This window comes from Oncorhynchus nerka, linkage group LG9a (genome assembly GCF_034236695.1).
Source record: "Oncorhynchus nerka isolate Pitt River linkage group LG9a, Oner_Uvic_2.0, whole genome shotgun sequence".
NCBI classification, from domain to species: Eukaryota; Metazoa; Chordata; class Actinopteri; order Salmoniformes; family Salmonidae; genus Oncorhynchus; species Oncorhynchus nerka.
Window position 1 is genome coordinate 31,141,629 of NC_088404.1, and position 22,901 is coordinate 31,164,529.

General features: G+C 42.3%; 1 protein-coding gene across 7 annotated transcripts; it reads left to right on the top strand.

Annotated features, from left to right (window-relative positions):
- Nucleotides 1-22,898, top strand: LOC115134180 (NACHT, LRR and PYD domains-containing protein 12-like). 7 transcript variants are annotated; one of them, XM_029667896.2, is made up of 26 exons: nt 1-104; nt 4,199-4,303; nt 4,485-4,604; nt 4,901-5,014; nt 7,824-7,901; nt 7,979-8,092; nt 8,170-8,268; nt 8,786-8,870; nt 8,961-9,183; nt 9,305-11,120; nt 11,278-11,451; nt 11,673-11,846; nt 12,251-12,424; nt 12,967-13,140; nt 13,412-13,585; nt 13,780-13,953; nt 16,317-16,490; nt 16,640-16,813; nt 17,007-17,183; nt 17,708-17,884; nt 18,305-18,463; nt 20,178-20,351; nt 20,594-20,767; nt 21,034-21,207; nt 21,967-22,140; nt 22,655-22,898. In XM_029667896.2, the coding sequence occupies exons 2-26, from the start codon at nt 4,263-4,265 to the stop codon at nt 22,722-22,724; spliced, it is 5,361 nt and encodes a 1,786-aa protein (XP_029523756.1). In that variant the 5' UTR covers nt 1-104; nt 4,199-4,262; the 3' UTR covers nt 22,725-22,898. The 7 variants fall into 7 exon arrangements, with proteins under 7 accessions (XP_029523756.1, XP_029523762.1, XP_064878552.1 ...); XM_065022480.1 differs by lacking the exon at nt 1-104 and adding an exon at nt 3,360-3,494; XM_029667899.2 differs by lacking the exon at nt 1-104 and having other exon boundaries at nt 3,360-4,303; nt 8,206-8,268.
- Nucleotides 22,899-22,901: the final 3 nt, after the last annotated feature.

The window sequence follows — 22,901 nt, forward strand, 5'->3', positions numbered from 1 at the left end:
TGACTTCAGCTCCACCTCCTCCAGAGTCAGGATCTTATTTAACTATGCTAGGATCCATTTTGAGGAAATGAACATGATCAAAACATTTGAGTGGACTGATTAAAGTAAGTGGATTGTGATTGTTTATTATAACGCTGACAGAAGGGCTATTGCCAATGTAATTCATGGCGTTAGATAGCAGCTAATACAACTCACCAGCTGTAATGATAACGAAACCGAATGTTACTGAAATGGTGATTCAAAAGTGCCTCTATAGCTAGGTTTCCATCCAATTGGCTACAGATTTAATATATATTCTAAAATCCTACCAAACTGACTTGTTGTAGGTGTTTCCACCATAATGACTTGTCGTGGGGGCTTGATTGTGTTGCGTTAATAACATTTAGACTACGTTACCCAGCAGACTATGCGGGTGGTTAAAGAACGCCTTGCATGGCTAAACATTAAAAGTAGTTAAACCTATGCCCCGGTTTGTCATTATATAAAGAACAAACACAACAGTGATGACAGTGCACACAAAATGTAATTTTTCGCTTAAGTTTTCATGTACCGAATAAAAATCTAAAGTTGAATGTGTAAAGAGCGTCAATTCATTAAACTGCGGTAGTTGTATGGCAATTTATTTGTCATGAAAATCCATAAAACTATTTTATTTATGTTCGCTATGTAGCCCTTCTAAATTATTTAAATATTTTTCAATGTATTTGTCATATGGGAGCCACCATACCTGCCTGCGCTAAACAGTTAACGTTATGTTATAGCTCATGAACTGAGGATAGTTGTAGCTAGCACATCTGAGAAGTTTATAAAAAATTTCGCTAGTCTTGTTCGTCTACATAACAGTATTCTCTCTTGAAATCGGAGTTCTTCGAGTTTCCCAGCCGTAGCCCGTCTGCCTGCGATCGACATCAACACAGGTAGGCTACAATGGTTTTAAAATATGTAGCCTATTTAACTGATAAACCTTAGCTTACAGCCCAATACATTTTAATCGCGGCCGAATACTCAAACTAACGTACTAATTGTGACTTGAGTTGAGTATATAGTATGCTTATTGGTCATAGTATGGATATTGTTAGAATGCCAGAAGTTCCCGGATGTCGTACTAAATTGGCCAAAACACAAAATATACATGCAGTGGACACTATTTTCGTGATTTTTAGGGCCCATAATGCAATTCTACAGAAAATTCGGAAAATATGCAGGCGAGGTCCGAGGCATGTTGAGGTTTCCAGGGTTAGAGTAGTGCAGAAGTTGTTATATGTTGAGGCAGTGAAGAAAGTAGAGGAAAACGGGTCAAGGGGGAGGGATCCTGAGAGGAGTGGTGTGCGTAGATCTGTACCAGTACAGAGGGATAGGCCAGCAAGTAATGTTTCAGTGAGATTACATTTTTAGGAATGGTTATCAACAGTACTGCAGGGATGGAACGTAAATCGCAGAAAATGGAGGTTGTGGTGGCAGCTGCAGAGTTACAGGGTGTGAGACTTGACATCAGAAGAGTTACAGGGTGTGTACAGGGCTCCGGGCAGCCGAGCGGAAATGGAGGAAAACTCGCCTCCCTGCGGACCTGACATCCTTTCACTCCCTCCTCTCTACATTTTCCTCTTCTCTCTCTGCTGCTAAAGCCACTTTCTACCACTCTAAATTCCAAGCATCTGCCTCTAACCCTAGGAAGCTCTTTGCAACCTTCTCCTCCCTCCTGAATCCTCCTCCCCCTCCCCCTCCTCCCTCTCTCTGCAGATGACTTCGTCAACCATTTTGAAAAGAAGGTCGACGACATCCGATCCTCGTTTGCTAAGTCAAACGACACCGCTGGTTCTGCTCACACTGCCCTACCCTGTGCTCTGACCTCTTTCTCCCCTCTCTCTCCAGATGAAATCTCGCGTCTTGTGACGGCCGGCCGCCCTACAACCTGCCCGCTTGACCCTATCCCCTCCTCTCTTCTCCAGACCATTTCCGGAGACCTCCTCCCTTACCTCACCTCGCTCATCAACTCATCCCTGACCGCTGGCTACGTCCCTTCCGTCTTCAAGAGAGCGAGAGTTGCACCCCTTCTGAAAAAACCTACACTCGATCCCTCCGATGTCAACAACTACAGACCAGTATCCCTTCTTTCTTTTCTCTCCAAAACTCTTGAACGTGCCGTCCTTGGCCAGCTCTCCCGCTATCTCTCTCAGAATGACCTTCTTGATCCAAATCAGTCAGGTTTCAAGACTAGTCATTCAACTGAGACTGCTCTTCTCTGTATCACGGAGGCGCTCCGCACTGCTAAAGCTAACTCTCTCTCCTCTGCTCTCATCCTTCTAGACCTATCGGCTGCCTTCGATACTGTGAACCATCAGATCCTCCTCTCCACCCTCTCCGAGTTGGGCATCTCCGGCGCGGCCCACGCTTGGATTGCGTCCTACCTGACAGGTCGCTCCTACCAGGTGGCGTGGCGAGAATCCGTCTCCACACCACGTGCTCTCACCACTGGTGTCCCCCAGGGCTCTGTTCTAGGCCCTCTCCTATTCTCGCTATACACCAAGTCACTTGGCTCTGTCATAACCTCACATGGTCTCTCCTATCATTGCTATGCAGACGACACACAATTAATCTTCTCCTTTCCCCCTTCTGATGACCAGGTGGCGAATCGCATCTCTGCATGTCTGGCAGACATATCCGTGTGGATGACGGATCACCACCTCAAGCTGAACCTCGGCAAGACGGAGCTGCTCTTCCTCCCGGGGAAGGACTGCCCGTTCCATGATCTCGCCATCACGGTTGACAACTCCATTGTGTCCTCCTCCCAGAGCGCTAAGAACCTTGGCGTGATCCTGGACAACACCCTGTCGTTCTCAACTAACATCAAGGCGGTGGCCCGTTCCTGTAGGTTCATGCTCTACAACATCCGCAGAGTACGACCCTGCCTCACACAGGAAGCGGCGCAGGTCCTAATCCAGGCACTTGTCATCTCCCGTCTGGATTACTGCAACTCGCTGTTGGCTGGGCTCCCTGCCTGTGCCATTAAACCCCTACAACTCATCCAGAACGCCGCAGCCCGTCTGGTGTTCAACCTTCCCAAGTTCTCTCACGTCACCCCGCTCCTCCGCTCCCTCCACTGGCTTCCAGTTGAAGCTCGCATCCGCTACAAGACCATGGTGCTTGCCTACGGAGCTGTGAGGGGAACGGCACCTCAGTACCTCCAGGCTCTGATCAGGCCCTACACCCAAACAAGGGCACTGCGTTCATCCACCTCTGGCCTGCTCGCCTCCCTACCACTGAGGAAGTACAGTTCCCGCTCAGCCCAGTCAAAACTGTTCGCTGCTCTGGCCCCCCAATGGTGGAACAAACTCCCTCACGACGCCAGGACAGCGGAGTCAATCACCACCTTCCGGAGACACCTGAAACCCCACCTCTTTAAGGAATACCTAGGATAGGATAAAGTAATCCCTCTCACCCCCCCTCCCCCTGAAAAGATTTAGATGCACTACTGTTCCACTGGAGGTCATAAGGTGAATGCACCAATTTGTAAGTCGCTCTGGATAAGAGCGTCTGCTAAATGACTTAAATGTATGTAAATGTAAAATGTAAATGTGTTAATAAGTGGTGGTGTCCCATCCTTTCAGGTTGTTGACCTGAGGTAGGACTAAATACATTTAAATAGTGGAGTAGTGTGGTGTTATTTTTTTATTTTATACATTTATTTTTTGTGAGTTGTGTGAGATGGTATTTTTTTTTTTAATTTTCAGGCAAAGTGTTAGGGAGTTGTACTCCAGTCTAGAAGGTGGCGGTCGGTAATGCAACATTTATTGGATGCCAACCGCTATTAGACCTAATGATTGTTTCTAAATGATGTCTGAGTGTTGGTGTACCCCTGGCTATCCGTAAATTTAAATAACAAGAAATCTGTGCCATCTGGTTGGTTTTTAATATAAGGAATTTTAAATTATTTATACTTGTACTTTTGATACTTAAGTATATTTCAGCAATTACATTTACTTTTGATACTTAAGTATATTTAAAATCAAATAATTTTACTAAAGTAGTATTTTACTGGTTAACTTTTTTACTTTTACTTGAGTCATTTTCTATTAAGGAATCATTACTTTTACTACAGTATGACAATTGAGTACTTTTTCCACCCCTGGTTGTTTGTTTCACCAAGTATCAGGGTGTGTCAGCATCAGTACAGTATATGGTGATTGTGTGTTCTCAGCTCTGCTTCACTGGGTCAAGTTCTAATCCTGGATTCCCCTGGTCTGGGGGCCACTGACTCTAAAATGAGTCTCCCTGAACCCAGCATTCAAACAGATGCTAGGAGGTAAGAGGAGAGAGATTGTGTTCTCACCCCTCTCTTTCCCTCTGTATGTGTTTTTGTGTGTGTGAAGGAGGAATACCCGTAAATAATGTTAACTTAATTACCAATAATACAATAACACATTACACTATTCATTGTAAGAAGAAATGGCTAGGGATTCAATGTCAGTCCACATTGTGTTCAGCAGCCCACTCTGTCAGGAGAGACCAGGGTCTCCTGTACCTGGCTGTGTGTCTATGAAGAGTGATGGGTCCATGGGACACCCAATCAACGTGAGAGAGGCTGCCCTCTCAACTGCTCAAAGGTGCCAACTAGTAGTCACTTTTTCTTTGTATTTCCTGTTTCACTTTTTTAAAGGGATTTGGTTAATGTGGCTTAAACAACATTTTACCCTTGTCTTCCCTCTTTATTTATGATCTAGATAAAATATTTCTATGATATTGTATAACGGTAGCCTGAAATCCAAAACCTGTTTTGCTAACATTCCATTTCATGCCAAACATTTGGCGTCGCAAGGAGTGTAATGATAACTCAAACAGACTGGTACAATAAGCTGTTCTATTCCAAATAATTTGAAAATGGCAATGTGCTTTTTTACAGGGTCTGTCAGGAGAGACCAGACTCACCTGTGCCCAGTTGTGTGTCTATTAAGAGTGATGGGTCCATGGGACAGCCAATCAACTTCAGAGAGGATGTCCTCTCTACAGAACAAAGGTAAAGCAACCAGTGGTGTCTATTTATTACTTTTTGGGGGCTGGGGGTGGAGTGCGATTCGACTACATTGATCATTTTCTCTCGCTTCTTTCAATGATTTACTCAGTGTTGGGGTCGTTACTGTTAGGGTTTGTTCCTTACGTCCTTCTTTGTCAATCATTGGTTTGTTGGTGAAATTAGCATTATGACAGTATCTTTAATTAAATCATTCAAAAATCTTTATTAATGCAATTGCAGACAGAAGTTGACAAACAGGAAAATAGCACGCATGTTTGAGTAAGTTCTGCATCAATCAAAAGGTCTCAAGTTGTTTTATTAAACCGAAGTCCCACCTTAGTGATGTCACTGACTATCATTACCTTTTTACTCCTGAGACCAAAACCCTGCATCCATAGCTATACAAACATAGAGTTTCAGTGTTTATCTAAAAGCTAGGCAATAAATGTCCCCTCCCCAAAGTGGATTTATTGTGGAATGTCTGAGTAGTCTCTTATCTCCCACACTCCCCTGCAGAGTTCTGTCTCAGTCACACATTATAAGAGAGAGAAAGAGCAAACAACTGTGGAACAATTCTAAAACTATATAATGTATATATATACAGTGGGGCAAAAAAGTATTTAGTCAGCCACCAATTGTGCAAGTTCTCCCACTTAAAAAGATGAGAGAGGCCTGTAATTTTCATCATAGGTACACTTCAACTATGACCGACAAAATGAGAAAAAAAATCCAGAAAATCACATTGTAGGATTTTGAATGAATTTATTTGCAAATTATGGTGGAAAACAAGTATTTGGTCAATAACAAAAGTTTATCTCAATACTTTGTTATATACCCTTTGTTGGCAATGACAGAGGTCAAATGTTTTCTGTAAGTCTTCACAAGGTTTTCACACACTGTTGCTGGTATTTTGGCCCATTCCTCCATGCAGATCTCCACGCCTGTCCCCTTTGCAGAAAAGCATCCCCAAAGAATGATGTTTCCACCTCCATGCGTCACGGTTGGGATGGTGTTTTTGAGGTTGTACTCATCCTTCTTCTTCCTCCAAACACGGCGAGTGGAGTTTAGACCAAAAAGCTCTATTTTTGTCTCTCTCATCAGACCACATGACCTTCTCCCATTCCTCCTCTGGATCATCCAGATGGTCAATGGCAAACTTCAGACGGGCCTGGACATGCGCTAGCTTGAGCAGGGGGACCTTGCGTGCGCTGCAGGATTTTAATCCATGACGGCATCGTGTGTTACTAATGGTTTTCTTTGAGACTGTGGTCCCAGCTCTCTTCATGTCATTGACCGTGTAGTTCTGGGCTGATCCCTCACCTTCCTCATGATCATTGATGCCCCACGAGGTGAGATCTTGCATGGAGCCCCAGACCGAGGGTGATTGACCGTCATCTTGAACTTCTTCCATTTTCTAATAATTGCGCCAACAGTTGTTGCCTTCTCACCAAGCTGCTTGCCCATTGGTTGGTAGGTGATCAAATACTTTTGTCATGCAATAAAATGCAAATTAATTACTTAAAAATCATACAATGTGATTCTTTGGATTTTTGTTTTAGATTCCGTCTCTCACTGTTGAAGTGTACCTATGATAAACATTACAGACCTCTACATGCTTTGTAAGTAGGAAAACCTGCAAAATCAGCAGTGTATCAAATACTTGTTCTCCCCACTGAATGTCACTGTTTTTACCATTTCTTATTCTCCACATCCCCGTCCACAAAGGGAACGGGTAGATTTGGAGAGCAACAAATACCCTGCATGTGTTTTTCCATGGTTGCGATTTTCTTGTTTCACAACCATAGTGTGTGTATGAGGGTTTCCTCGACATTTGATGACTCTTCAGGTTCTGTAGCTGAACCCTCTGTTGGTTCTTCTGGCCTTTGGCTCGAACCTTTTTCATCCTTCAGATGTTCTCAGGGCCCTCTTCTCCCTTCCTCCAGTTGCTCATCCATGGCTCCCACTCTGGGAGATATGATGCCAGCCGGACCTCTCCTCTACCCGCAGGGCTGTTGGTGTTATCATGGTTACCTGGAACAGACCAATCTATCATGGTTGGTTCCATTTTCGCTTTTGGACCCTGAGTTTCACCCATTCTCCAGCGTTTATGGGTAGCTCGTCAGGGTCTTCACCTGGGATTGGTTCTGCTGCCTTCCTAGTGTGAGAGTGAAGAAGACTTACAACAGAAGTTCGTTTTTCATGTACTCAAGATGGTCACACATTATCTATCGGTCAGTCATATGTCTCACCCCTGGGGTGTTCATTGGTTGTCTTGTTAACATTTCATAAGGTGTACACCCAATACCTTTGTTAAGTTGCTGCGCATTTTCATGAGACGAGGTAATCCCTCTACCCATGTCATTCCTGTGGAATTGCATAGTTTGACAAGGGAGCATTTCATGTTCTTCTTAGCCCTCAGTAACTCTCGTTACTCCGTGGTTGATAGATGGACACAAACTTCTGGTCAGTCAACACCCATCATTTTGGCCATTTGGTTAACCACATCTCCTATGAGATGGGTCCTATTGTCTGCAGACAAACCTCAGGTATTCCAAACCTGAGTATAATTTTGCTACTGTTCGCGCAATGCAGTTGGATGGTTCCACCCACCTGGTAAACCTGGTTTCTTTCTTTTCGCTCTATCATGTCTAAAATCCATAGCTATGTTGACAAAAGATCATTTTGGAGTGGGGGACTTCCCTCATTGCAGTGGAGTTCCCTTGTCTATATTATATTACAAATGTGTCGCACAACGATAAATGAACTGCTTTACGTACTGATTCAAATTCAAATTTCAAACATTCTCCTCCAGCTGTGTGTCTATGAAGAGTGATGGGTCCATGGGACAGCCAATCAACTTCAGAGAGGATGTCCTCTCTACAGAACAAAGGTAAAGCAACTAGTGGTGTCTGTTTTTTCCCTGTAGTTCTCAACATGATTAGAAAATAGCAACGTGCATTTTGACAGGGTCCAGCAGGAGAAACCATACTCACCTATGTCCAGCTGTGTGTCTATGAAGAGTGATGGGTCCATGGGACAGCCAATCAACTTCAGAGAGGATGTCCTCTCTACAGAACAAAGGTAAAGCAACTAGTGGTGTCTGTTTTTTCCCTGTAGTTCTCAACATGATTAGAAAATGGCAACGTGCATTTTGACAGGGTCCAGCAGGAGAAACCATACTCGCCTATGCCCAGCTGTGTGTCTATGAAGAGTGATGGGTCCATGGGACAGCCAATCAACTTCAGAGAAGGAGACAGGTTAGAACGTTCTAGCTATACTAAAATATTAACTTATTTCTGGCTCTCTTTTTCTCATTAACATGCACTTTTTTGTTTTTTTAAGCTCATTACACTCTTCAATATATTAGTATTTTTGCATTGTAATGTAAACATTTTAGACCAGGGATCCTCCACTACTTTCAGCCACAGGACCTTTTTTTCTTGAGCGAATGGTCAGGAGGCCAAAAGACGATTACAAATCATTTGTACACTGCAAATTGACAGCAAGAAGCCCGAACCGATATAAAATGTGTTTACCTTGCTAACATTTGTATACGATCACATATATCCCTATTATACATGGGAATTCAAATCACTTGGAGCTGATTTGCTGGTGTTTTTACAATCTTCTATGTCCAACAATAAAAATCCTATTAAAAAAAAAAAAAAATCTATTCAACTTGTTTTTTATCAGATAAGTTGGGGGGCAAATAAAATCAATTGGGGAACCCCACCTATTCATCTATTCACCGCCTATCTCACATTATGTCCACAGAGACCAACAGGAAATATCAAAGTCAGAGACCCTGAATGATCAGTCTACCCAGAGTCAGCTAACAGACCTCTCCTCCATATTCAAGGTATACTGAAATTGATATTACCATTGAACATCTAGACATATTGCAGATTGCACCTTATTCAAGGTTTTAACTTTATTCCTTTAATTCCAGTTGCTTGAGCAACATATTATCAGTTTTGTGAAAAGTGAGCTGAAGAGGTGGAAGAGGATTCTGACTCCAGATTACCCAGAAAGCTTTGACAGTCAGGAGGAAGATCAGGAAGTGGTGGATGCTGAACATCAGGAGAGCAGTGCCAGATCGGAGACTCTTAATATCACACTGCACATCCTGAGGAACATGAACCAGAAGGAACTTGCTGATACACTTGAGAAATGTAAGAGCTCTGCCAAACACTCAATTGTTGATCACAGTCCTATATGTTTTTCATATCAATCCTTATTTACAAATAGTATGTTATTTAATGATATCTTAAACATCCTTGCATTTCCATTCAGACGAGCGTCATGATAGGTGCCAACATAAGCTCAAATCCAACCTGAGAAAAAAGTGTGAGCGTGTCTTTGAAGGAATTGCTAAGCAGGGGAAACCTACAATCTTAAATAAGATCTACACAGAGCTCTACATCACAGAGGGCGGAAGTGGAGAAGTCAACAAAGAACATGAGGTGAGACTGATTGAGACAGCATCCAGGAGACCAGTAGAGCAAGAGATGCCAATCAAATGCAACGACATCTTCAAACCCTTACCTGGACAAGACAAACCTATCAGAACTGTGCTGACAAAGGGAGTCGCTGGCATTGGAAAAACGATCTCTGTGCAAAAGTTCATTCTGGACTGGGCTGAAGGAAAAGCAAATCAGGACACCCACTTCATATTTCCTCTTACTTTCCGGGAGCTGAATTTGATGAAGGTAGAAAAACACAGTTTGATGGACCTCCTCAATAATTTTTTCATGGAGACAAAAGAATCAGGAATGTCTATCTCTGACAAGTACAATGCTTTGTTTGTCTTGGACGGTTTGGATGAGTGTCGACTCCCTCTAGACTTCCAGAACAATGAGAGCTGTTTTGATGTCACAGAGTCAACCTCAGTGGACGTGCTTCTAACAAACCTCATCAAGGGGAATCTGCTTCCGTCTGCTCTCCTCTGGATAACCTCCCGACCAGCGGCAGCCAATCAGATCCCTCCTGAGTATGTGGACCAGGTGACAGAGGTACGAGGGTTCAATGACCCACAGAAGGAGGAGTACTTCAGGAAAAGAATCAGCGATGTGACCCTGGCCAACAAAATCATCACACACTTGAAGTCATCAAGGAGCCTCTACATCATGTGCCACATACCAGTGTTCTGTTGGATTTCAGCCACTGTTCTACAAAGATTGTTGGCTGGAGCAGAGAGTGGAGAGATCCCCAAAACTCTGTCAAAAATGTACATGCACTTCATAATGTTCCAGATAAAACAGAAGAATCTGAAATATCATGGCGACAATGTCATTGATCCCCACTGGGATAAAGAGATTATTCTGTCACTGGGAAAACTGGCATATGAGCAGCTGGAAACAGGCAACCTGATCTTCTATGAAGAGGACCTGACAGAGTGTGGCATTGATGTCAGAGAGGCATCTGTGTACTCTGGAGTGTGCACTGAGGTCTTCAGGGAGGAGTTTGGGCTGCATCAAGGGAAGGTTTATTGCTTTGTGCATCTGAGCATCCAGGAATGTCTTGCTGCTTTTTATAGGTTTCTCTCTTTCAACGATGACTTCAACACAACAAAACACAATCAGCAGTCCATCCCCAAGAATCTGAAGAGGCGAGTCAAAATAATGCCTGCAATTCACTTCTATCAGGATGCAGTGGATAAGGCACTACAGAGTGAGAATGGCCACCTGGATCTTTTCCTCCGCTTCCTTCTTGGCCTCTCGCTGCTATCAAATCAGACTATCTTTCGAGGCCTACTGAAATGGACAGGAGGTCGCTCAAAGATTGACACGGAAACAGTTGAGGTCAACAAGAAAACAATTGATTACATCAAGGAGAAGATCCGAGAGAATGCCTCTTCAGAGAAGTGCATCAATCTGTTTCACTGTCTAAATGAGATGAATGACCCAACCCTAGTGCAGGAGATTCAGAGCTACCTGAGCTCAGGAAATGTCTCAGGAGCCAAACTCTCACCTGCACATTGGTCAGCTCTGGCCTTTGTGTTGCTGACTTCAGCAGAGGAGCTGGATGTATTTGACTTGAAGCAATTTAGTGGATCAGATGAGGCTCTTCTGAGGCTGCTGCCAGTGGTTAAGGCATCCAAAACAGCTCTGTAAGTACTGTCCCTGTGTAATGCAAGCAGACACAAGCCAATCATGCTCCTTCATTCAAATGAATATTCTCTACCAACATTTCCCAGTTTCATGAGATAGCTAAGCTAGTGGGGATGAATGACTTTTTTATACTTTTTTACTCCAATTTTCTTCCAGGTTAAATAAGTGTAGCCTCTCAGTTATGTCCTGTGGAGCCCTTGCCTCAGCTCTCTGCTCAAGCTCCTCTAGTCTGATAAAGCTGGACCTGAGTGACAATGACCTCCAGGATTCCGGAGTGGAGCTGCTCTCTACAGGCCTGGATAATCCACTATGTAAACTGGAGACATTGAGGTAGGCTACTTTCCCTGAGAGATGTCTGGGCCTGTATTCACAAAACCTTTTATCATTAAGAATGATTGTTTTGGTTTTTGTGTGTGAAATCTAATTTGTTATTCAAAAGGAATCTAAACAAGTTAAGAGTTTTTTTTTCACTGGCCACTTTTGCCATGGAGGAATCAAATTAGTGTGGCATTGTATTGAGTGTAAAGAGTGAAGAGATTTTCTCTCTGCAGCCTGTCAGCCTGTGGAGTAACAGAGGAAGGCTGTGCTTCTCTGGCCTCAGCTCTGAGATCAAACCCCTCTCAGCTGAGAGAGCTGGATCTGAGCTACAATAACCCAGGAGACTCAGGAGTGAAGCTGCTCTCTACTGTCCTAAAGAATCCAAGTTGTAAACTGGAGACATTAAGGTGGGGTCATTTCTCTGTTACATTTATATATTTATATATGTGTGTGTTATGTGTATATATATGACTTGGCCATAGGACTCTATAGTATTCATGTTTCTAAATGACTCTGGGCCTGCATTCACAAAATCTCTTATCACTAAGAATTATTCTCTAATGTTTATTTTGTATGTGTGAAAATCTTACAATTATCATTATTTTGTCCTAAGTGTAATAATTTACCTGATAATAAGTTCTGAAAACCATGAGACTTAATAAACCTGCAATAAGAGTATTCAAAAGTAATCTATACAAATTAGGAGTCATCTTTACTGCCCTCAGTTGCCATGGAAGAATAAAACAAAGAACGTAATGTGTGTAGCATTGTATTGAGTATTAAGAATTTAAAATACTTTCTTTCTCTGCAGCCTGTCAGCCTGTGGCGTCACAGAGGAAGGCTGTGCTTCTCTGGCCTCAGCTCTGAGATCAAACCCCTCTCAGCTGAGAGAGCTGGATCTGAGCTACAATAACCCAGGAGACTCAGGAGTGAAGCTCCTATATGCTGTACTGGAGGATCCACACTGTAAACTGGAGATCCTGAGGTCAGTGTAAATGTAAAAAAACATTGTTTTAATGCTGATCATATAGTCATTGATACTTTCAATAGATGACACGACCCACTCTATGATACATTGGGTTACTGTCATGGTCTAACCTATTAAAATACATTGGGTTACTGTCATGGTCTAACCTATTAAAATACATTGGGTTACTGTCATGGTCTAACCTATTAAAATACATTGGGTTACTGTCATGGTCTAACCTATTAAAATACATTGGGTTACTGTCATGGTCTAACCTATTAAAATACATTGGGTTACTGTCATGGTCTAACCTATTAAAATACATTGGGTTACTGTCATGGTCTAACCTATTAAAATACATTGGGTTACTGTCATGGTCTAACCTATTAAAATACATTGGGTTACTGTCATGGTCTAACCTATTAAAATACATTGGGTTACTGTCATGGTCTAACCTATTAAAATCATTTAGAATATTGAATCATTTCCTGTGGTAATTTCACAGATTTATACATCTCGGTTTACAGTGAGAGAGTGATTGATCTGTTGTCTCTGTGTAGGCTGTCAAACTGTGATTTCACAAACAAAGATTGTGCTTCTCCGACTTTAACTCTGAAGTCAAACCCCTCTCACCTGAGAGAGCTGGACCTGAGCTACAATAACCCAGGAGACTCAGGAATTAAGCTACTTTCTACTGTACTGGAGGATTCTCACTGTAAACTGAAGACACTGAGGTGAATACAGTCATAACAAACTAATGTTAATTGATATAAAACATTTTAACATTTTCATTGATATTTTTATCTTATTTGAATTAATATTATCTAAACCTGTTGTACTAGATACAGTATCATACTAAACAGATGTCATAGAAATGTACCTAGTGCATAGATGCTGGTGTTTAGACCAGTACATGCCCCCCGCCAAGTACATGTCTGCCTCTTAATTTGTTCTGCGATGTGTTGAAATGGTCTAATAGACAAGTGGCTGTTTCTCTTACCGCAGACTGTCAAACTGTAGAATCACAGAGAAAAGCTGTACTTCTCTGGCATCAGCTCTGAGATCTAACCCCTCACATTTGAGAGAGCTGGATTTGAGTGGGAATAACCCAGGAGACTCAGGAGTGAAGCTGCTCTCTACTGTACTGGAGAATCCACACTGTAAAGTGCAGACATTGAGGTGAGTGTGGAATTTAGAGGACATTTTCCACTAAACATTTCTTTCTCATTGTTTTATATCCACTGTTTATTTGGTCCGAAAAAGTTACATTTGCATTTTTGTAGTTGTTCATTGAATAGCTTTGAATATGAAATGAAATTAGAACCGTATTTTATGTTGAAAAGTTTCGGACTGAAATATTATTTTCTCTCAAGGCTATCGTGCTGTAGAATCTCAGAGGATAGCTGTGCTTCTCTAGCTTCAGCTCTAAGGTCAAACCCTTCTCACTTGAGAGAGCTGGACCTGACTGACAATGAACCAGGAGATTCAGGAGTGATGCTGCTCTCGGCTGTACTGGAGGATCCACGCTGTAAACTGGAGACACTAAGGTGAGAATGGAGGTTTGGGGTCTGTACTTCCAAATACTTTACTCCAAGCTAAACCAAGTTCACTTTAAATAATCATTTGACAGATTTCACCTGGGGATAACTGAATATGCTTAACTGAATATTTTCTTAACCAATATTTTATAATAATCATGACATTGGTCACACCTTTCACCATTTGAATATAAGTTCATATGTACTGTATGTATTGACGTAAACACAATGTTATGTTTTATAATGATAATGTTTGAACAGTCCATTTTAAAATGACTCCCTTTGTAATGGAGCACATGTCAATGACACTGAAACAAATGACTGGTTGGCGAAAGACTCTTTTATTGTATCTCTTCAAGGTATAGCCAAGAATCCCGAAACAAAAGAGAATATGTTGGATTGAGTAGCGTGTTCCGTTTGCCAACAATACTTTGACTTAAGGCGCAAAAGTCGAGTGTTAGTTGTGCAAGCCAGTTCCTAAAAACACTTGTTAACCATGTTTTTACCATGTATAAAGCTGCCCATTTTAAACGTACATGCTGTAGCAATGTGAAATATATTATCAGAATAATGATTGAAGTGTTGGTAGAGTATAATCATATTTTAACCTACCTTGTGTATTGTGTGACTTAAATTATGCATTTATGGTAGGAATGTGTTTTGGGGCTATCATGAGGGAACATTCCTAGTTGAAGGGAGTTCCTGGAAAGAGTACTTAGGTGCTCAGTTGTCTTTTGCCTGGGGGAGAGCAGGCTGGACAGGTAACAGGTTGGCTAGAGTAGAGTTAGACCTGGGGGAGAGCAGCTTGGACAGGTAACAGGTTGGCTAGAGTAGAGTTAGACCTGGGGGAGAGCAGGCTGGACAGGTAACAGGTTGGCTAGAGTAGAGTTAGACCTGGGGGAGAGCAGGCTGGACAGGTAACAGGTTGGCTAGAGTAGAGTTAGACCTGGGGGAGAGCAGCCTGGACAGGTAACAGGTTGGCTAGAGTAGAGTTAGACCTGGGGGAGAGCAGGCTGGACAGGTAACAGGTTGGCTAGAGTAGAGTTAGACCTGGGGGAGAGCAGGCTGGACAGGTAACAGGTTGGCTAGAGTAGAGTTAGACCTGGGGGAGAGCAGGCTGGACAGGTAACAGGTTGGCTAGAGTAGAGTTAGACCTGGGGGAGAGCAGGCTGGACAGGTAACAGGTTGGCTAGAGTAGAGTTAGACCTGGGGAGAGCAGGCTGGACAGGTAACAGGTTGGCTAGAGTAGAGTTAGACCTGGGGGAGAGCAGGCTGGACAGGTAACAGGTTGGCTAGAGTAGAGTTAGACCTGGGGGAGAGCAGGCTGGACAGGTAACAGGTTGGCTAGAGTAGAGTTAGACCTGGGGGAGAGCAGCCTGGACAGGTAACAGGTTGGCTAGAGTAGAGTTAGACCTGGGGGAGAGCAGGCTGGACAGGTAACAGGTTGGCTAGAGTAGAGTTAGACCTGGGGGAGAGCAGCCTGGACAGGTAACATGTTGGCTAGAGTAGAGTTAGACCTGGGGGAGAGCAGGCTGGACAGGTAACAGGTTGGCTAGAGTAGAGTTAGACCTGGGGGAGAGCAGGCTGGACAGGTAACAGGTTGGCTAGAGTAGAGTTAGACCTGGGGGAGAGCAGGCTGGGCAGGTAACAGGTTGGCTAGAGTAGAGTTACACCTGGGGGAGAGCAGGCTGGACAGGTAACAGGTTGGCTAGAGTAGAGTTATACCTGGGGGAGAGCAGGCTGGACAGGTAACAGGTTGGCTAGAGTAGAGTTATACCTGGGGGAGAACAGGCTGGACAGGTAACAGGTTGGCTAGAGTAGAGTTAGACCTGGGGGAGAGCAGGCTGGGCAGGTAACAGGTTGGCTAGAGTAGAGTTAGACCTGGGGGAGAGCAGGCTGGACAGGTAACAGGTTGGCTAGAGTAGAGTTAGACCTGGGGGAGAGCAGGCTGGGCAGGTAACAGGTTGGCTAGAGTAGAGTTAGACCTGGGGGAGAGCAGGCTGGACAGGTAACAGGTTGGCTAGAGTAGAGTTAGACCTGGGGGAGAGCAGGCTGGACAGGTAACAGGTTGGCTAGAGTAGAGTTAGACCTGGGGGAGAGCAGGCTGGGCAGGTAACAGGTTGGCTAGAGTAGAGTTAGACCTGGGGAGAGCAGGCTGGACAGGTAACAGGTTGGCTAGAGTAGAGTTAGACCTGGGGGAGAGCAGGCTGGGCAGGTAACAGGTTGGCTAGAGTAGAGTTAGACCTGGGGGAGAGCAGGCTGGACAGGTAACAGGTTGGCTAGAGTAGAGTTAGACCTGGGGGAGAGCAGCCTGGACAGTAGTCTACTGTTTTCATATTTTTGTTTTTTAAAACTTTTCTCTTATTCTGCAGTCTATCATGGTGTGTTGTCAAAGAAGGCGGCTTTGGTTTTCTGGCTTTAGCTCTGATGTCAAACCCCTCACATCTGAGAGAGCTGGACTTGAGCAAAAACACCTTAGGAGACTCTGCAGTGATGAAGCTCTCTGCTGTACTGAAGGATCCACATTGTAAATTGGAGAGACTTAGGTAAATACTGTCACAACTCACTAACTAAAACAATAATAATTGTTCCGGTGTCATGTTATATTAGGCTTTAGATGTTTTCAGTTGAGATATTTGGACATTTATTCCTACATTATTTTATGTGTAGTGAAGAAATCCCTCTTCCTTTGCAGACTGTCACACTGTAGTGTCACACAGGAAGGCTGTACTTTTCTGGCTTCAGCTCTGAGGTCAAACCCCTCACACCTGAGAGAGCTGGATCTAGACTGGAATTCAGAAGTAAAATTAGGAGTGAAGGAGCTCTCTGTGGTGCTGGATGATCCACTCTGTCGGTTGGAAACACTGAGGTGTGGATATGATAAACAATATTTCCAGAACCACCTTGTTTTAGTTGCAGTTGTTGTAGTGTTAATGGTGAATAATATACACCATTTTAGCAGGTGCTTTAGGGACTTACTGTACAGTGAGTGCATCAGGCTTGGGGTCAATTCCAGTATGTCAGTTTTACAGTGAGGTAAAGAAAAGCTTCTCTGTCTGCAGGCTGGTAGCTTGTAGTGTCACAGAGGAAAGCTTTTGTTCTCTGGCTTCAGCTCTGAGGTCAAACCCCTCACACCTGAGAGAGCTGGACCTGCGCTACAATTATGAAATGGCTTCATCAGGAGTGAGGCAGCTCTCTGCTGTACTGGAAGATCCACTCTGTAAATTGGAGATACTGAGGTAAAATGTGACATATTGACCATATTGTTCCTTAGATGGTACTGTAAGCATCTGTTACTAGTACTATCGTATTAGAGAATTTATTTGAGAAGCACATGCAGCTATGTAGGATATACTGTACAACACAACTATTACACTTGTTTTCTGCTTTTACTGGTACATGTTATAATTTTTTACATTATCATTCTGCTGAAGGACCAAAATGTAAAAGTATATAGTGGGGAGAACAAGTATTTGATATGCAAATTAATTACTTAAAAATCATACAATGTGATTTTCTGGATTTTTGCTTTAAATTCTGTCTCTCACAGTTGAAGTGTGCCTATGATAAAAATTACAGACCTCTACATGCTTTGTAAGTAGGAAAACCTGTAAAATCAGCAGTGTATCAAATACTTGTTCTCCCCACTGTATGTAGCAGTAAGAGTGGAGTGAGTACAAGCGTAATAGTTGTGGCATTGTATGTATTATGTTACTGTATATTACTGTAGTAGTGAATGAAGAGCTTCTCTCTTTGTCTGCAGACTCTGTCTCCATCACTCTGATTATCAAGGGGAAGGCTTTTCTAATCTGGCCTCAGCGCTGAGGTCAAACCCCTCACATCTGAGAGAGCTGAATGTGGCTGGTTACTCACAAGACTCTAGACTGAAGCTGTTCTCTGCTGCACTGAAGGATCCACGCTGTAAACTGGAGAAACTGATGTGAGGTGATAAGTTATCTTAATGATTGGTAGTAGCACACTATTTTGACAATTTGAAACGCAACCAAGGCCCGTCTCATATCTTAGAAATTAAAGTCAACACAATGTTCAATTTTCCAGATATTGTCAGAATAACTGCACTCTTAGAAAAAAGGGTTCTTTGACTGTCCTCATCGGAGAACCCTATTTTGTTCCAGGAGGAAACGGGGTTCTACACGGAACCCAAAACATTTCTACTTTGAACCAAAAGGGTTCTACCTGGAACCAAGGGTTATTTAAAGGGTTCTCCTATGGGGACACCTGAAGAACCCTTTTATGATAGTACCTTTTCTTCTAAGAGTGTAGTATTCTATCTCATAAATGAATAATGCAGATCAATGTAAACAGAATAAATGAAGATATAATCTTTCTCTATCTGCAGCTGTAGTGTCCCAGAGCAAGACTTCGCTTCTCTGGGTTCAGCTCTTAGATCAAACCCTTCACACCTGAGAGAACTGGACCTGAAATTCTCAGAAGACTCAAATTTGAAGCCTCTCTTCTCTGTAGTAAATAATCCACTCTTTAAACTGGAGAAACTAAGGTGAGTGTATGGCAATAACTCAAGATACAAAATTGAAATTATAGATAATGTGACTCACTGAATTAATCATACTAATTACTCTCATCATCCTAAATGGACTCAACAAGAAACCTATATGGTTTAGTTCATTCAAGTTTTTATTGTTATGTTGTACAGCTACTGAGGAATGATCTACAGAGTGAACAATACACATAACTGAACCATATGGGTTTTATGTTGAGTCCCTGGTCGTGTTACCAAATAACCATTAGATGATAACTATTAAGATATTAGCATCTGAAGAGTATATTTCCAAAATGTTATATCCACCAATTTGTTAAAGAATTCTGTGTTTTTTCTCCAGCAATATGGGTGCGAAGGGATCACTAAGAGGTTAAAGTGTGTAAAATATTACTGTTCTCAGATTTATTTTTAGTATAAATTTGAGGTGTATATTAAAATATTTTTTTTGGGGGGGGTAAACCTGGTTGTCTCTCAAACGCTATATATTGTTTAGCTGGAATGGAATCTTCATACCCTGTATATGTGACTGTGATATGTGGTTGTCTCACCTAGCTACCGTATCTTAAGATGAATACACGAATTGTAAGTCGCTCTGGATAAGAGCATTTGCTAAATGTCCAATGTAAATATTTTACATACAGAACTCATGTTACTGTATTAATTCATGTTTTAAAATGTCACAAATGTGTACAGAGTTTTCTAAAAAATCTAGTTATGTTAAATTTGACTGTAAAACCTAGCAGTGCTACTTATTTCTCTGAGAGTGAGGCGCATATATTGTGTTTTGCAAATAAACATGGTTTTGTCTCTCTGAAATGTAACCAAGTGATTTCAAACAAATAATTGTAATTGAACAAGCACATGCCGTGATTAGATATGAAGAGATGTGTGTTATTTCACTAAGTTCTGAAACTGGATATACATTCCTATAGACAGTGAGTCAGGTGGCCATGGTTTGTTATATAAAACAGGTATCGAGGCATTCAGTTAGTGTTCAGTTGAAAGTTTGAATAGGCAAAACCATTAACCTAAGCAACTTTGAGCATGGTATGATCGTCAGTGCCAGGAACGCCCGTTCCAGTATCTCAGAAATGGCCGGCCTACTCGTTGATGAGAGGTCAAAGCAACTCGTTGATGTGAGGTCAAAGGAGAATGGCAAGAATTGTGCAAGCTAACAGGCGAGCCACAAACTGGCAAATAACGGAGCAGTACAACAGTTGTGTGCAGAACGGCATCTCAGAACGCACAACTCATTGGTCTTTGTCACGGATGGGCTATTACAGCAGACGACCACACCGGGTTCCACTCCTATCAGCTAAAACATGGGAAAACATTGCCTTGTCTGACGAATCACGGTTCCTGTTGCATCATGCTGATGGCAGAGTTAGGATTTGGCATAAGCAGCATGAATCAATGGCCCCAACCTGTCTGATGTCAATGGTTCAGGCTGGTGGCAGGGGTGTAATGGTGTGGGGAATGTTTGCCTGGCACACATTAGGTCCCCTGATACCAATTGAGCAACTTTTCCATGCCCAGAAGAATGTAGGCTGTTCTCTAGGCGAAGGGGGGTCCGACCCGGTACTAGATGGACCAGACCTAATAAACTGGCCACTAAGTATATAGCATTTTGGAAAGAAAGTCATCTGTATTTAAAACCTGATTAGTAATATGTGATCGGTGTCAGTTAACAGGTTTTCTCCTGTATCTACAGGCTATCAGGATGTGACGTTGAAGAGAAAGGCTGTGCTTTGTTCTCAGCTCTGAGGTCAATCCCCGTTTCCCACCTGAGAGAGCTGGACCTCAGCAACAATAAACCAGGAGACTCTGGAGTGATGCAGCTCTCTGCTCTACTGAATGATCCACGCTGTAAACTGGCAACACTGAAGTGAGCAGAGAAACTAATTGTAAACATTTCCGTTTTGAATATTGTCTAAAATTGTTTTTTTTCCAATAGATAACATACTTTACATAAAGATATTTTGCACAAAATATTTTTTATGTAAATGCCTATTTTGATATTTTACTATCAGTGTAAAATACATTGTTGATCACTGCCTGCTCATGCCACACCCACCTTAATCAATGACTCAGGCTGATGGATATCATACCATCTCTTTATATCTGCAGACTGTCACACTGTGGTCTTACAGAGGAAGGATCTACATCTTTGGCTTCAGCTCTGAGGTCAAACCCCTCCTACCTGAGAGAGCTGGACCTCAGCCAGAATACACCAATAGACTCAGGAGTGAAGCTGCTCTCTGCTGTACTAGAGGATCCACGCTGCAAACTGGAGAAATTAAGGTGACTGTTAAGATGACTAGATATAAACCTTCGATCCAGTTTCTCTACAGCAAACATTATTGTTGGTGATTTTTATAGACTGAATTAAGCATTACAACTGAATACTGTTCTTCACAGTGCATTACATGTGAATAGAATAATTACAAAGTTCATAGTCATTAATGTATGTAACCAAGATCATATGAATTGAAATAACCCTAAAGTTCTGATATACTACATCATTGTAATCATACCGTGTTGATATATCATTAATTCTCTCCACACAGCTTGTTTAACTGTCGAATTAAGGAGGAAGGTTGTGTTGCTTTGGCTTCAGCTCTGAGGTCAAACCCCTCACACCTGAGAGAGCTGGTCCTCAGCTTCAATAACCTAGGAGTCTCAGGAGTGAAGCTGCTCTCTGCTGTACTGAAGCATCCACTTTGTCAGCTGGAGATACTGAAGTGAATATTTTCAACTAAACATCAATAATGTTCATCTGTTTAATGAAGTGCTATTGCCACCTGTTGAACTTTCACACAAATACAACTGTATAACTATATCAAGCTTTTCTGTATACATCAGCTTGTTATCAATATGAACATAGTCTGAGCATGTTGTGAGTCATGCAGTATATTTTGTACAGAAGATGAATCACTAATCTACATTCATTACCTCACTAAAGATAATACATACATTATCTGAGTCACTGAATATCATGCCTTGTGTGTTTTAAATGATACTTGCAGTTGTATCTCTAGAAATGTACTGTCGCAACTAAACATGAATCTACTTAATGAAGTGAATCACACACAGCCCCCCCTTTCAAAAAAAGATTGCAGTATAACCGCAGTATGCTACAAATACTGCATCCAAAATAAGTTATTTTTTTACTGCAGTAATTGTGCAGTGTAACTGCACTGTTACTGCAGTTTCAAAACTGCAATATTTTCTGTAAGGGCCATATCAGGCTTATGTATGTATCAGCCTGTTATCAACAGTATGGTTATGAACATTAGTCACAATCAGTCATGCTTTGTGTTCTAAATGAATGATTCTGCACATCTCTAGGAATGTAAAACAACCTGGTGTTTTGACATAAGCAATGCTTAACAACATGCATCATATTTTCTGCATACTCTGACTATTCTCCACCCATGCTAAACAAATCTCCAACTGCATAGAGTTGTGATAGTGAGGTGCTTCTCTCTTCTCCTCTGCAGGCTTTTGGACTGTGCAATCACAGAGGAAGGCTTTGCTTCTCTGGCTTCAGCTGTGAAGTCAACCCCCTCACGCATGTGGCTGCTGGAGCTGAATGGGAACGATCCAGGAGACTCAGGAGTGAAATTGTTCTCAGCTGTACTGAAGGATCCACAATGTAGACTGCCCAAACTGATGTAATGAATTAATCAACCACACCAAAAATCCATTCATTTTTGGGGTTTAAATAAAACATGCTTGTGCGAGCTGGAGCCCATCTCCCGTTGCTGTAGTGTGAGGCAGTTTGATGTACAACTACACCCCCGGACATGGCGCTAGGCTATTGCAGGGCCTTACCCCCAATTTATCTCCTTAACCCCCCGGACATGGCGCTAGGCTATTGCAGGGCCTTACCCCCAATTTATCTCCTTAATGCTGAGTGCCAAGCCTCCGATCTCACGGTGGACACGAACCAGCTGTTTACAACTACATAAAATCCTTAATGTATAAAACATAGCATTTTAAGATAAAAGGATTCAAGAACCCTCAACATGACATTTTCCTCCTACAAAATTATGAAATACGATATTTAAGTGTCAATTGGCTCAGTGTTTGCAGTTAAGTAATTTTCAAATCACTCAACCCTCAAAAATGTATTAACTAGCCTAGTAAAAAAGGTATGTCAAAGACCATTTCTTTTTCTCTCTGCAGAGTGACTGGCTTGGAAGTACGACCCAGGAGCCTCAGCAGTGATCAAATGAACCTTCTGGAATCGACATGACTGAAATTCCCCTTGAGTTCAAATATACATTTCTGATGTATTGTAAAACGTGTGAAATGTTTAGTATACTTGTGCAGATACTTTGTTCAAATGTGGAACTATTAGGCCTACTTATGTCCCTACATCTTGTATTTGATTTTTAAAAATACATAAAGTTCAACTAAGTTCACTAAATTG